The sequence below is a fragment of the Plecotus auritus genome (genome assembly GCF_963455305.1).
Source record: "Plecotus auritus genome assembly, chromosome: 5".
NCBI classification, from domain to species: Eukaryota; Metazoa; Chordata; class Mammalia; order Chiroptera; family Vespertilionidae; genus Plecotus; species Plecotus auritus.
Window position 1 is genome coordinate 17,160,609 of NC_137776.1, and position 15,521 is coordinate 17,176,129.

Sequence of the window (15,521 nt, forward strand, 5' to 3'; positions counted from 1 at the left end):
AATTAGAGGAAATATTTTAATATTGCTATTTGCCCTTTCTCTATAATAGAAGTATCAGAGATGAAAGAAAATTAGTAAAATTATATGAAAATAATATATAAATTAATAAACTAGAGGCCCAGTGCACAAAATTCATACACTGGGGGGGTGTCCCTCAGCCCAACCTGCACCCTCTCCAATCTGGGACCCCTCGGGGGATGTCCGACTGCCTGTTTAGGCCCGATCCCTGTGGGCCTAAACAGGTAGTCGGACATCCCTTTCACAATCCGGGACTGCTGGCTCCCAACTGCTCGCCTGCCTGCCTGATTGCCCCTAACCGCTTCTGCCTGCCAGCCTGATCACCCCCTAACCACTCCCCTGCCAGCCTGATCGATGCCTAACTGTTTCCCTGCCGGCCCGATTGTCCCCATCTGCCTTCCCCTGACAGCCTGGTCACCCCCAAATGCCCTCCCCTGCATATTCCCTCTTTATTAGATAGGGTTTTTTCTTTAATATATTGGACAGTGTACCTGCCGTGGTCTTGACAAACCAGTAAAAATGTAAACCCAAACTAAAAGTGTCATAAAATAAACTCCTTAAACAGGAATTTCATGAGACTTGGAAAGGTGATATCATGTGGTTGTTTCTTCCTTTTTTCCTTCTCTTTCTTTTTCTTGTTTTTTCATCTTTTGTCCTTTCTTTTCTCCTTTCATTCCTCTTCTGTCCTCTCTTTCTCTTAACTTTTCCGTTGGTAGAATTGTCAGTACTTGAATCTGTCTTGCTTCCAGAAGACGAAGAAGAGGGAAACACACCGTCATCTGAAGAAAAAGATGATCTATGTTGGGATCGGTGGTGTTTCTGGTTTTGCTCTTTTCCCGGTTTGTTTGTCATTCTGCCGGCCCCAGCATCTTTAGGACTTGTGCGTGGGCACTTCTTATTCATGTTTACAAAACCTCCCTTCCTTGGTGAAAACTGTAGGGGAAAAGGCCTTCCTGGGTGGGCTCAAGCCCTGCCCAAGGTGCTGAGGAACCAGAGTGGGGAGCACCCACCACTGCCCTTGCAGAGCCAACCTCTGGACCTCGGGGTACTCTCCAGTAATGTAACTGCAATGTCCCCGTTTGCCTTCAGAAATTAGTTGTAAGTTACTTCCGATGTGAAACCCTACCTCAAACATTTCCTTTGCAGTTTCTAAAGATTTTAAACAAAACCCATTTACCTCCCTAACCTTGTCAGAAGTTTCTACCCAATGGGAGAGGTTTGCTGGGCAGCATCGCCCAGATATCACCCCCCATCTCCAATCACTCGGCTGGGGGCAAGGGAAGTTCCAAGGCTATAGGTGTGTGTGTGGGGATCACTCCATGGGGGCGCAGGCCCTTTGGAGGCTGACACCCCAGGCTGCTGCTGGGAGGAGATAGCTCTGGGGGGCGAGGCTGTCTCCCAGGCCTACACCCCCCGGCTGCAGATGGGAGCTTATCGTTGGGGGATGGGGGGAGAGAGGCGGCGTGGGCACCTCCCAGGCCCACAGCCCAGGCCGCATGGATCGCACCAGGGGGAGGAGGGGTGTGGGCGCCTCCCAGGCCACTGCCTGGGCCGCGACTGGAAGTGGATCACGCTGAGGGTGCATGGCCACCTCCCAGGCCACGGCCCAGGTCATGGCTGGGAGCGGATTGCGCCGGGGGGTGCGGCCACCTCCCAGTATGATGGCCGGGTCCGCACGCTGCCAGCTCTCAGCAGTAGCCCTCCCTGGGACTGGGGGACTCCAGCGGGCCTGAGAGGACTGGGCGCTGCCATCTTGTGTCTATGGGCACTGCCATTTTTGTCATGGAGTGACAGTTAATTTGCATATTACTCTTTTATTAGATAGGATTACTGTTTATGAATTTCACAAATGCCATTATCTCAATGTATGTGTGTGTGTGTGTGTAATATTATTTAATATCCTGTGCTAAGAGCAACAAAACTGTAGCAGAAGATTGATGTTCAGAATTTCTCATTTTTTATTCTGAGGACATGCCAGGGTATTAAGAATACTCTGCCCAACTGGAACAGCAATTTAGTGTGTTCTGACAACACAGTCACCTGGGTCAGAAAAAAGAAGGAGTAAGGAAATTATTTACTGCTCAGGAAGATAGATGATGCTAAGTTTGTAACTTGAAAACAATATGCTGGATCTAATTCCCTCCAATTTCATTGTCACTACAATTTCTTTTATAGATCCCTGCAATTTATGGAGTGGATACAAGAATGCTGACTAAAATAATTCGGGATAAGGTATGATCATCACCTTTAGCCAAATTTCTGTTTTTTTCCATATATATATATTTTATTTTTCTCAGTGCCTGAGGAATCCATTAGTATGTAAAAGAACAAATATGGCCAATTTCTGCCATTTGGGTTTCTGTCCTTTTGTTTCCCTACCTCTGATGTAGTTTTTGAGACTGAATACCTGACTGGGAAATTTGTTACTGAAGAGCTATGAGATTAATTCACTCAACAGCATTTTATTGAGTGCCCACTCTGTGTTTTGACCCCAACAAGTCATGGCCTTTATAATTCATCTCAGGACCAGTGAAACAAGTGGAGAAGGTTACAAGGTGCACAACCGTCTCCCTAAATTGAACACCTCCATGCTGCCAATGCAAACCCAAATTTGTATGGTATTGGTGTTATTTGTTTAGTCCTCTTGGAGAAGTTGTCTGTGAAATCAGTGATTTATATTTCATGAGTGTGTCAGATGAGCCCTGCCTGTGTTAACTTGATTGCATAGTCTTTCTAGAGACTGTACCAATACCCTAGGTCCGTGGTCGGCAAACTGCGGCTCACGAGCCACATAACGGTTCTTTGGCCTCTTGAGTGTGGCTCTTCCACAAAATACCATGGCCTGGGTGAGTCTATTTTGAAGAAGTGGCATTAGAACTTTAAGTTTAAAAAATTTGGCTCTCAAAAGAAATTTCAATCATTGTACTGTTGATATTTGGCTCTGTTGATTGAGTTTGCTGACCACTGCCCTAGGTGATAATGTGTAGGTTTACCTTTTGCTTTCATGTCTCATTGCTGAAACATCTGACCCCTTCTCTTAGAATATCTCCTCACCATCAGCTTGCTTCTTCTTGTTATAAGGTGGACACTTCTTTTTTCCCCTGCATGAAACTTTCATATCCCAAATCAGAAAGAAACTTTACCTAAAGTTAACTGCATCCCCAAAAGGCCACTAAAGTGGTCTCATTGAATTGTGTTACATAAAAAATAAGAAAAATAAAATTTACAATTTCGAAGTGAAAGATTCTTCAAGAAAATCTGTTGCAGATTTCTTGTTAGAATATATTGACACAGGATCTCTGTAAACAGAAAGAACAGCTTTGAAAATAAGAACATGGCTACATACCCAGGACCAGAAGGACGACAGTGGAATTTATGTGACCCTTCTACTCCACCTTTGATTTTTTCCCTCCACCTTGATTTTCCTGAGAATAGATGTTAGTGTGGTTAAATATATCAGTAGATTCTTGTGTTTTTTTGTTTTTTTTTAACCCAGTGATGTTATGGGAGCAGTAAATAATGATGAGACTATCAGAATGAAAAGGGAAATAAAACTGGGAAATTCAACTTGGGCTATAGAATTCCTATGTTGAATAAAATATAGTGAGCCCTATTAATTTGGAAAACAATTCACAAGACCATACCGTGTTCTTTGTGTTAGTTTAGGATGAACCCTTCTTTTATCAGAGGCAGTTAGGTTTTCAAAATTTGGCTGAAAAGGCTAGCGCAAACAAAGTTGTAGTATTGCCTACTATATTTAATTTTGAGTCGTGCTGGCTCATATTAAAAATGTATACTGTAGCTTTTAGTCTATTACTCTTAGGTTGGAAAGTAAGATTGAATTTCATTCAGCATGTTTTAAGAAGGAAGTGAGAACTGAAAACAAAATTTCAAAATTAAAGTTCCATAAATATGGTCAAGAGATTCTGTGATTTGGATTCTAAAAGTAAATAAAGTCCATTATGAAAATTAATAACACAGTGTGGAAGTGAAAGGTTATTTTTAGTTATTTCCCCCTAGAATTTGAAGTAGCACTCTGATTTTAGTAATTACACAAATAGCTGTCATGTCTGAATGGTGTGCTGGTACTTTCTACCCTCACTCACTCTCCAGTGACTTCTTCCTTTAAGGAATAAATTTCAAGGGGAAAATAAAGACTTTATTTTTTTCAATGCAATAATTTCTTGGAGAAAGGCAAATCAATGAATTATTTTGACACCCCCCCCCAATAAAGTCTTACTTACTAAACATAATATGCCATTTTTCTTAATAGGTCAAATTAGACTTACCAACAAATAAATAAATCTCATGACATAATATTAATGAGAAGAAAACATTTGCCATGTTCAAGCTAGCATTCATGAAAGCTTCACAGAAGGCTAAACATTTTTTTTTAAAGTTCAGGCTCTTTGGAACACCTAGACATTGGTGTGTCTAAAGTAGTGACAATTTTCAATGCCACTTCTCAAAGTTTATGACTTATATAGCATTTCACATTTTTGTGAATTAATTTTAGCTCACAATGTAATAAATTCCCAATTGTGTCAATTTTCTAAAATTTTTAGGTGTCTTACTTTTTTTGCTCAGTAGATTGTTTTGTCCATGTCTTCCACGAAATATCGTTAGGTTAGATGCACTAAGGAACAGGTGCCCTAAATACAGGAAGCTGGAGACCCAAATTCTGATGCCTTTGACTTTGTTTACCCTGGATCATTGTCTCAGCCTAAAATAACTGATTGTACTTCTCAGAGTGGTTTCCAAATGTGCTGTGAAAATTGCTTCCGCTTTCCAGGTTGAGATGAAGGTCTCCTGCTTTTGGTTGGGAGTAGTTATAAAGGCATCAAACTCTCAGAGCAGCTGTTTAAGTCCCCGTGAATTGATCCTGTCAGCACCTTCATCACTGCTCCCTTCTAACTGTCTAACTTTTTAATTTGATAGGGCACCACACTTGGGAAGATTGAATTTGAAGGTCAGTCTGTGAATTTTTCGGACCCAAATAAGCAGAATTTGATTGCTGAGGTTTCAACCAAGGTGAGCAATTTTCTTTCAGATTTTGTAGTTTCGTTTTATTTCCTTTATATCTTCCTTTCTTATAATATCAAAGTTTTCATTTAGGTCAAAATCATCTTTTAGAAGCACCAGAGTTGAGGGAGAAATGGGTCTTCAAGCAATTAAAAATATATATATTCTAAACTAGTGCATTTAACGTTAGAAATTGTTTACTATTATTTTTAACTTCTTTTTTTTTTTTTTTCTGGTTCCCCAGTTCAAAACTTTAACAATGTCAAATAAAGGAACTGTTGACTTGCCAGAGACAGGCATAGTGCCAATCAGGAGTCAGAGTAATAGCCTGACAGAGAGTTGAGAGCACTTTCAAGAAATCAGATACAATAAACAGAGTCTGGGGTCACTTTGGGTAGGGGAAAGTATTCCTTGAGACACTGAAGATTTATTGTATTATAGCTCAATTCAAAAATTAGTGTTCATAGTAATCATTGTGCCACTCCAAAGTCAGATATGTTTAGTGTCCATCTATAAGAGGGTATAGAATACATTTTAGAACGATGTCTGTTGGATGTGATGGGATATTTATTAATGTAGGTATAAGTCTCTTGGGCTATAGTCTCTGTCCTTGGGACAGAGCTAGTGGGACAGGCAAATGAGTAATCACCAGAGACGGAATTCTGTGGTAAATGTTGTCCTTAGAATGCATACAGTTCTCCACAGGAGCAAGGGCATGCATGGGGCAGCATTGAACTAGATAGCTGAATCAGGGAAGGTTCTGCAGAGCAGTTGGGTTTGTTCTGAGACATAAAGAGCAGAGAGTCAAATGGATGAACTAGGAGAACTGAGTTTCAGGCACAAAAATGGCATGTATTTGAGAGGCATGGAGGTATGCAACAACATGGTACTTTTGAAGAGTTATGTGTTTTTTGGTATGGTTGAACCAAAGGGTTCACATATTTGGTTAAAGATGAGTGGAGATGCACTACAACTAGGTCTAGAGGGTTTCTTGTCATTGGTTAAGTCAACAAAACTGGAAACAATTGGGAACTCATTCAGCATCATTTTGGAGAAAAGTAGACTGGATAAAAGAGCAATTAACTAGATTATTGTAGCTAACCAGGACAAAACCCACAAGAGCCAGGACTGAGCAATAACAGCAGAAAAAGAGACATCGAGGTGAATTAGACAAATGGGAGAAGGAGGCACTGGGTGTGACCAGATAAAAGATCAGCCTATTTTATCAGCAATTTCAACTAGTTTGAATGAGCACAGTGATGCTTTCAATAGGAGTTTGAGATATCTGTGGAATTTGCTATGGAAAAAAAATTTTTTAAATGTACTTAACATTTAAAGGGTTGATTGCTACTTTCTGTTTTTACTACATAAAATAGGAGACAAGGCAGAGTTTTCTTTCCTAGGAGTATGAATTTGGTTACCATTGAACTTTAAATGTGGAGAATTTGGGCCAGTTGAAACCCTTTTGAAGTCATTACTATTGGCTGGCTCTACATTGGGAATTATATTCACTATAGGAGAGATGGCTCTAAAAGTCTCTTCCCTCATCACTGGGGCAGCAAAGCGTCTCTCTTTTAAATTTTATTTTAAATAGAATTATTCACCACAACATTTTATTCCTCTATACATCAAACATACAGTTTCTTGCATAAGATAGCTCATGGTTATCGCGGTCCATTTAAAGAGGCAGTTTTTGTCTTAGAAAAAATACAACCAACATTTTTTTTTCAATACTCAGTTAATTCTTATTAAACAACAACAACAAAATACAGCTCTGTTTGGCTGGTGTGGCTCAGTGGTTGAGCATCAACCTATGAACCAGGAGGTCATGATTCCATTCTCAGTCAGGTTACATGCCTTGGTTGCTGGTTCCATCCCCATCATTGATGTTTCTCTCTCTCTCTCTCCTTCTCCTTTCCTCTCTGAAATCAATAAAAATATATATTTAAAAAACCCACCCAACTCTATTTCATGGCTGAGGAAAGTGAGGGTATCAAGTAAATGAAATTTGCCAAGGTCTTTTTAGAGCTGGCCTAACTTGAACTCCAGTGACTCCTCATGCTATCCTCATGCTATTTCTGCCTCTCATGTTGGTGTGCTTTGCCTGAGATGTTTCCAGAAAGCGCCATTTGTAGGATCCTGTTACACGAATTTAAGAAGCTCTCTCAAAGCTCTTGGTGACTCCTGGTTCTTCTTGGCTCACATCTGGCAGGGTCAGGATATGTTTGCATATTCTGCTCTTCTGCCTGGGATCTCCCCCTCTCTCTCTCCTCTCTGCTTGCCTTCAAGAAGTCAGTTCCTCTGTGAAGCCTCCCATGACTTACTCCACCTTTGTATTCCATGTCATTTTATAAGTAGCTTTATTAAAAAAACAAAAACAGAAAACCCACATCGTATTTAGACCCTTGCAAGAATTGTCTCTTTCACTTTTCTATGCTTAGCTGCGGGTTTTTAAATTAGATATATACTTGTTTATATATCTGGAATGTGATCATACCAGATGAGATATTCACTTGTTTTAGTTCTAAAATTTGTCCATTCAAATGGCATGAGGCTATATTCCTTGTATTTGTTTTTATGCATTTCCATGTGAATTGATTTAGTTTGGGGTACAGCATGAGAAAGGGCTATTTTTCCTTTTAGAATTTTAGAATTGAGAACTATGTTGGACATGTAGCTAGCATTTTTCAAACGTGAGGGATATTGGGCCTGGAGACATTCACCTTAAAAAATTTCTATGGTTAAACAAGGTTGAAAAACACTGCATAATATATTCCTCCTGGAGCGTCCTAATGCAAATCCATATAGTCACATGTCTGTGAGGTCCTGGGTAACTTCTGTCATTCTGTAGGGAGAGTATGTAATGTGTTTGTGTAGAGATCAGTTAAAAGGAGCCTATCTGTATCTTCATATTAAATCAAGGGAGAGAGTGCAATGGTGAAAGCTGGCTCTGTTTCTTAATTCCAGAACAATCAAATAATTTCATTTTACCTGTGGTAAATGTATATTTGTATCAAATCATATTTATTCTGTGAATTTTGCTTTGGTGTGGTCGATAACTTAATTCATTGTATTGTAATTGCAATTTAATGTAGCTACAACTAGAAGTTAATGTTGCTTTGTTTTTTAGCAGAAGCCTAAGGTTAAGAATAAATCTATACTTTTCAAATTATCTGATGAGAGAGATTATCTGTAACATTTATGGAGCAGTTCAGCAATAATTCCTCCAGATCATAGATGGACTGGGGTATTTTCTTCTATAGAATAGTCAACAAGCCAAAAATATAAAATTTTTCTCAAATATAGTCTAAGGATTATGATTTCACATTCTATAGACTTCGTGGAGAGAGAGATATTTCAGTGAAAGTAAAATGCTTTTTCAAATATCCAGATTGCAATTTTAATCTGAGACCTTTTGCTAACTTTGAATTATCCTAAATTCAGAATGTGCCAGCGAACTCTCAAAGCTGGTATCACTGTGGGCACCCTGCCCTCTAGGCTTCTCTCCCTGCATTTCTATTATTTTTCCTTTTATGACTTTGGGGCACTACTTCTCGGTTAAAAGCCTGTGAAAATGGATCTGACTCCACGCAGTGCTTAAGACATAGGTAATGATTATGTTATGCTTGGATCCTTTTCTGAAGTCTACCATTTACATGCAAATGATTGCACAGTAATCTAGAGGGACCAGTGGTCTGCACTAGCCCAGCAATTCTTCAGACTCTCATACTGGTTTTATTCATTGGTCCCACTGCGTAAGCCTAGTGCTGTACCTTAGCCCCACTTTACTGCAAGTTGAGGATCAAGTGGTATTTAAAGCATGATATACCTATTACCACATCTGTCTCGTGCTGAATTGGGCAATAATACTTGAAAATTCCATTGCTACTGTTTGTTAGTGAGGTAAAGCATGGGAAAGGTGGTTGTTAACTATGGAAGCAACCCATTTCTTAGGGATCATTGTTATTGTTATACACTGTAATCAAAATCTTATATAAAATAGCAAAGTACTTTTTTTTTTATCATAAAAAGGATACAGACTATAGCACTTGCTGTGTCTTTCTTACAAATTGCTTCATTGCCAGTCACTCCCAAATACTTAGCAATCACTCTGCCGCCAATCTAAGTGTGAAGCATCCTCAGATATGCTTACGATATTGATGTGTTGCTCATATCTGGAATTTCCCTCTCACTCTTTGGTTTTTAAAATGGCAGGATGTCAAGGTGTATGGCAAAGGAAACCCCACGAAAGTGGTGGCTGTAGACTGTGGGATAAAGAACAACGTAATCCGCCTACTTGTAAAGGTAAGTAAATCGTTCCATCTCAAGGGTAAGGATTTGTAATATTGATCCTTTAGTGTTAAGCTGATTTCCTCGATCTGTCTCAGAGAAAGCTTGTGCATTCTTCTAGAATGTCAGGGAAACTGCTCTCTTCCTGTTGCCTTTGATCTACAAAATGATACACTTATCCCTGTTAAAATGAGAGAAGTGGACCATGTTTAAAAAAAAAAAAAAAGACCTTGAAGGCCACAAAAACAGAGAAGAAAATGATGACTGTTTTTATCGCTTATTTACTGACATTCCAAGACATACCATGTTCACATTCTTGGGGTTTAGAGATAAAAAAACAACAACAAAAAACTAAACTCATTTGGAGAACTTCTCTATTGGGCCGTATTTATTATGCACCACATGTTTGCAGAGGTCATGCCCTGATACAGTGCAAACTTTCGCACTGTGTTATATCAACTCTTGGACAACCATTATATTGAACCTTAAAAATCCTTTAGAAGACTTTATTATTACAGTGTTTTCTTATGGACTTGTTTTTGTTGGGATGTCTCCTTCTCCACCTTCTTTTCCTAGTCTCTGTTTTTGCCTCTCTGGGTGAGTCTCTGTCTCTGTTGCGCACATACCCACAAACACACACACACAGATATATTTCATAATATCAAATTAGCTTGAGTATAGTAGAATTCTTCAATTCTTTGTTAGAGAATATCAGAAATGTCCAAATCATGATTTCAAATTCTGGTCAAGTTTAGTAACAAAAATGTGCATGGACTCTTCAGTAGCAGATGCTGTGGATGGTCTGTCCATATCTCCCTCTCCGTTCAACATTTTGCCTGACTTCCAATTGCAAGTGTCTGCATTTCATTGACTGAGGGCTCTCCTTGGTTGGTTGGAGACTGCTGGCAAGCAGAGTGCCCTAGAATTAATGACCGTGCTGCAGCCCCAACCAATGACTAGAGAGGGTCATGGTGTAAATATCCCAGCTCCTTTGCTCCATAGCTGGGCTGTCTTCAAGATGGATAGTCTACACTGGTGCTCAGAGTTCCTTGGTGGGCTGAAGCTCTGGTTGTCCATATGGTAACTGCTTGAGAATGCATACTTGATTGGAATGCCTCCCGGTGTCGTTTCCTATTGGTATTTCTTGGAAACATTTCAAAATAAACTTATTTTTTTTTTTTCAAATCCTTGTCTCAGGAAATGTGTCTAGGAAACCTTCAAAGATATCTTCTTATTTATATTTATGTAGAAAAGTTCTAACTTTTCAATCAGAATATAAATATAGGTAATGTGAGAAAACCCATCAAAGAAAGCTGATTAAAATTTGATCAGACAAAAAAGGCAAAATTGAAAAAGGTGGAAGGTGAGCCCTCTTAAGTTTTGCAGAAAATCAATTTACCATTTTTTGCCACTCTTTATCCCATAATTCCAGGTAAGATAACCTGTATTCCTGTGTACCCAAGCATGAAGCTTTTAGGCTCTATTTTTTCAGGATCACATTTTTAATAGTGTTTTTTTTCTCCACTTTTCATTGACCATTGGCTCCATTTACATCACACAAAAACAGTGATGTTTTTGTCCATCTCTGTTAAGTTTTATTTATTTGAATCACATGCTATTTTTTTTTTTTCCTTTTAAGGAATGGTTAGTCAAGAGAAGGTCTAGTGAAATTACACTTTGGCAAAAAAAAAAAAAATGTTATTAAATTCTGATCATTCTTGTTTTTCCTTTCTAGCGAGGAGCCGAAGTGCATTTAGTTCCCTGGAATCATGATTTCACCAAGATGGAGTATGATGGGCTTTTAATTGCCGGAGGACCTGGGAATCCAGCTCTTGCACAACCACTAATTCAGAATGTGAAAAAGGTGCAGTAAACCTGGGGGTAGTGTGTATCTGTGTGCAAAGTGGAGGGAGTCTGGTCTATTACTGCTCTCAGCTGCAATATATTTTATTTATTCAGAAATTCTTTATTACTCTTATTTGTGACCTCAGAGGTAATGTCAGCACAGATCTGTATTAGGGCGAACCAATGAGGAAAAAGAGCCTTTTTTTAGATAAAGTAATTGGGATTGTGTCCTTGAGTTCAGAGAACTGGAGCCTAATCTCCAAATGTGTCATTCCTTACAATCATGAAATGACAATTTATGTTCCTCACCATGACCTTGGGAACTATACTACACTCAAGTTTCTAAAGAAATACTAAATTAGATTTATTTTAATCTGTATGTTAAGTACATTTTATTGAGTTCTAATGCTATAAATTTGTCAATCATGTTCTGATTTGTAATCTAACTTTTTATTCAATGATCATTCTCTTTACCTTGTTAATTAAGGGAAAAAAAGGATGCTTCCTTTTTATTCCTTGAGAGGCACTTTTTGGGGACTGTACTTCTGGGTTAATAAAAATTCTTCCTGATTTAGATTTTGGAGAGTGACCGCAAAGAACCATTGTTTGGAATCAGTACAGGAAATTTAATCATAGGATTAGCTGCTGGTGCCAAATCCTTCAAGATGCCCATGGCTAACAGGTAAGGCAGTTACACTTTGTTTACAGTTACACTAGCTGTGAATATTATTAGTAACTAAATCCAAAAGACTTAGAGACCTTCCATGCTACTTTCTTCAGAATAAATAGATAACCATATATGGTTCACAGTTGTCCGACTAGCTGATACCACTTTCATTGCATTTGTGAAAGGCAGCCTTCTCTAACAATAACTTTGCTGTAGTTTAAAGTTATTTTCCTTCCCTCGGCATAAATTGAGGTTATAATACTCAATCAAATGGCATTCTAAGGGAAACTGTTCCGATTTTAAACTTGATTTCAGAGCATTGATAACATTGTAAGGCTGGGTGACTTAAGAACCAAGAAATCTTCAAATCCTCTAGGTTTTACTTTCTTATCCCAATGATGTTAACCTATTGAACATGGAGCTTTCCCTCATGGACCACCTTCCACAGGAAGTATAATTCAAATTGATTCTAGACTGAGTAGTTTCTCTTTATTATCTCCTGTGAACTCTCATCTACCTTTACAATTACTGTGGTTCCTTAAAATAAGTCGATTACATTTCTCAGTCTCTGTTAAGCTGGTAGGCAGCTCTTCTTCATATGAATGCAATTCTCCCTTTCCCCAAACTGATTACAGAAGTTTAATAGATATGATATTTAACACAACGAAGCTTCCTGAATTTATTTTTGTTGCTAAAATTATTGGGATTAACAATCTGTGATTTTTCTTACTAAGCAATTTAAACTTTCGAATTTTAATAGTCTTTTCTTGTTTGCTATTTTATATTCTCCTCCTCACTTTTCCTTCTCCTTCTTCCTTTTTTTCTCCAGAGGGCAGAATCAGCCTGTTTTGAACGTGACAAACAGACAGGCTTTCATTACAGCTCAGAATCATGGCTATGCCCTGGAAAACACCCTTCCTGCTGGCTGGAAGCCACTTTTTACAAATGTCAATGATCAAACCAATGAGGTAAGTTGGGGATGAGAAATGCAGGGCTTTTAATACTCTGTTATACAGATACCTTTCTCTTGTTTATGTGAGCTGTTTGGGGTGTGTGTGGGGAAGAACTCTACTTATAGGAATTCATAGCCCTCTGCTTTTCCAAAAGTAATTTCTCTGTCTTATTTTCTCATCAGTTGACTCATTAAGATCCATTCTTTGAGTGGTTAATCAATGACTGTCTTGCACATTCATTGTTAATGGGGCATGGGTAGAGATCTGTTGAAACCACTCTTGTGAGTCTTTGGGACTAAGCACATGAAGTAGCCTGTGAGAAGACCCCTGGAGAAGCATTTAGGAGCTGAAGATCAGAAGGGATTTGGGTGTATTCTACACAGAGCTTTGAGGGGTCCCAAAGGCTATACACCAAATCAGTTGTTTTTATTAAGGGAATCACATTTGGTTGAATCTTTGTTGGATTATTTTTATTAGCACTTAGTTTTTTCTAATGTTCTTAAGCATTTACCTCAGTTTTTTGATTTGAATAATACATAGCCTAGGTTGGCATCCATTGTTTCAGAAGACATTTCTCCCATTTCTCGTTCCTTAGGGGATTATGCATGAAAGCAAACCCTTTTTCGGTGTGCAGTTCCACCCCGAGGTCAGCCCAGGGCCAACGGACACTGAGGTATGTTAGAAAGATGAGGCATGTTGTAGAATTAAGTCTTAAACTTAGAAATGTATTTATGTGAAAAATCGAGAAACCAAAATAATCACCTTAGATGATCTTGTTACAGAACATTCTCAAGAAGGGTGTTGTGATAATACGCTCATTGTGTCAAAATTTCCTCATAAATATCATGGAGGAAGTGCCTTCTTTTTTTTTTAATTTAAAGTGGAGAATCACTTAAGAAACCTGATGCAATGCTATTTTTATTTAAATTATTATCATGCTGATATATTTAGTTCTAAAATTTACAATTGTTATCCTATGCAAATGAATTTCCCCTTGCTTTCTTATTCTCATAACTGAAATGAAATTTTAATCCCCCATCTGTGACTTCACAAAATCTCTACAGCAACTGGTTGTGTAGCCATATAGGGAGAATAACCAGCAGCAGGAGAAGGAAGGAGGGCAGCGGTGTTAGGGAGGGGAGAGGGCGTATACCAACATGCATATGAGTTGGATGGCTTATGAAAAGAACCATGAAGAATTCTTAGAGATGTTTTGTTTGTAATTTAAATATCTCTACTTTCATTGTGTGAGCTTTTGGTTCAATGTTCAAGGACATCTTTGCAAAACAAGAGCTTGCAGTGATACTCAGAAAAGTCTGGGAAGTGTGGGGTGGCTCTGCATCTCTAACACCCCATGGCCTCCAATAGTAATGCTGAGGATTCCTCCCTGTCAGCAGATACTCTCAGAAAAGACATGTAGGCAAAATGAGGGAGAGAATAAAAGTTTTCTGTCTGTAAACTCTACTACCTTATCTAGTCTACTACTGAATTGTGTTTTCAAATTTGTGGGTTTTTTTCCTTGTTTTATTATAGTTAATAAATAATGGCTCTTGATAGCCAAAATCAATATAGCATTACTTACCCACAATAAAACTCATAAATTAAAGTGACTTATGCACACATATTGTCTAATGCATGATACTTTAAGAATTTAAAATATAAATACTGCCTATGCTAGTACTTCAAATTAGGAACATTGAAATCAAGATATGTAATATCCAGTGTCACTTAATCCTTATTTTTATCCTGCCAAATAGTTGCAAAATGAATATTTTTGTTGAAATTTCTTATGTCTGTTGAAAAAATAAAAGTAAATTTATTGGTAAAGTTTAAGAATAATCTTTAGAGATATTTTTAGAGCTGATAGAAATTTTAAAAATCCACTTATTTCTAACTTTAGGGAGCATAAGAAATATAGCATAAGTAATTATAGCCAGAATTTTACTTAGAAGAAGAAAATTATCATTAGGAGGCTGCAAACTTGATATTCTCCGAAGGCATTATCTGAAATGTTCATTGTCTGCTGAAAATTTTTTAAATAGGATGTCACATAAGCAGTTAGAAGTGTTTATTTGATCTAATTTCTATAGTAATAAATACTTAGTTTTGCCAGAATTGGCAAACAAACAAAAACAAATATTGCATAGAAATACTTATCCTATAAATTGTTTATCTAAAGTTCAAATTTAAGTGGGAATACTGTATTTTATCTGGCAACCCTTCGAGTTTTGAAGCTTCTAACTGGTTGGTTACATTTTTTTTCTAGTATCTGTTTGATTCGTTTTTCTCACTGATAAAGAAGGGGAAAGGAACCACTGTTACATCGGTTCTACCAAAGCCAGCCCTGGTTGCATCTCGGATTGAGGTCAGTATGTGTGGGCTTCTTTTTGGTTTATGTATTTGGATTTTCTCTACCATGTAATGATATATTTAAGTTAATATGTAAACTTTTCCAATGTTTATGAAAGGTGATTGGTATTATTGTAATCTCCCATCATTTTAGCATCTAACTATTTGGTCTGTTCTTGATTATGTTCTTTGGCATTTTCATGTTTAGAATGAAAGTCACATCTTTTAAAGTTGAATTCTTCTAGGATGTTTGTAATAAAATAACGTAGTAAACAATAGGGGTTAATTTAGCTTAGAATTGGATACATTTTTCATTACTCAAAAAACCATAGCTTTACATATGCTTGAGATACATAGTTCAGACTGTAGAATTGTTA

General features: G+C 37.9%; 1 protein-coding gene across 1 annotated transcript in view; it reads left to right on the forward strand.

Moving 5' to 3' along the window:
- The window catches only part of CPS1 (carbamoyl-phosphate synthase 1), a 144,297-nt gene that overhangs the window by 53,823 nt on the left and 74,953 nt on the right, over nucleotides 1-15,521 (forward strand). Inside the window, exons 6-13 of the mRNA XM_080671221.1 lie at nucleotides 2,194-2,250; nucleotides 4,957-5,049; nucleotides 9,256-9,345; nucleotides 11,066-11,194; nucleotides 11,751-11,857; nucleotides 12,672-12,810; nucleotides 13,391-13,468; nucleotides 15,062-15,160. Coding sequence (XP_080527347.1) covers nucleotides 2,194-2,250; nucleotides 4,957-5,049; nucleotides 9,256-9,345; nucleotides 11,066-11,194; nucleotides 11,751-11,857; nucleotides 12,672-12,810; nucleotides 13,391-13,468; nucleotides 15,062-15,160 — 792 coding nt within the window. The remainder of the gene's footprint in view (nucleotides 1-2,193; nucleotides 2,251-4,956; nucleotides 5,050-9,255; nucleotides 9,346-11,065; nucleotides 11,195-11,750; nucleotides 11,858-12,671; nucleotides 12,811-13,390; nucleotides 13,469-15,061; nucleotides 15,161-15,521) is intronic.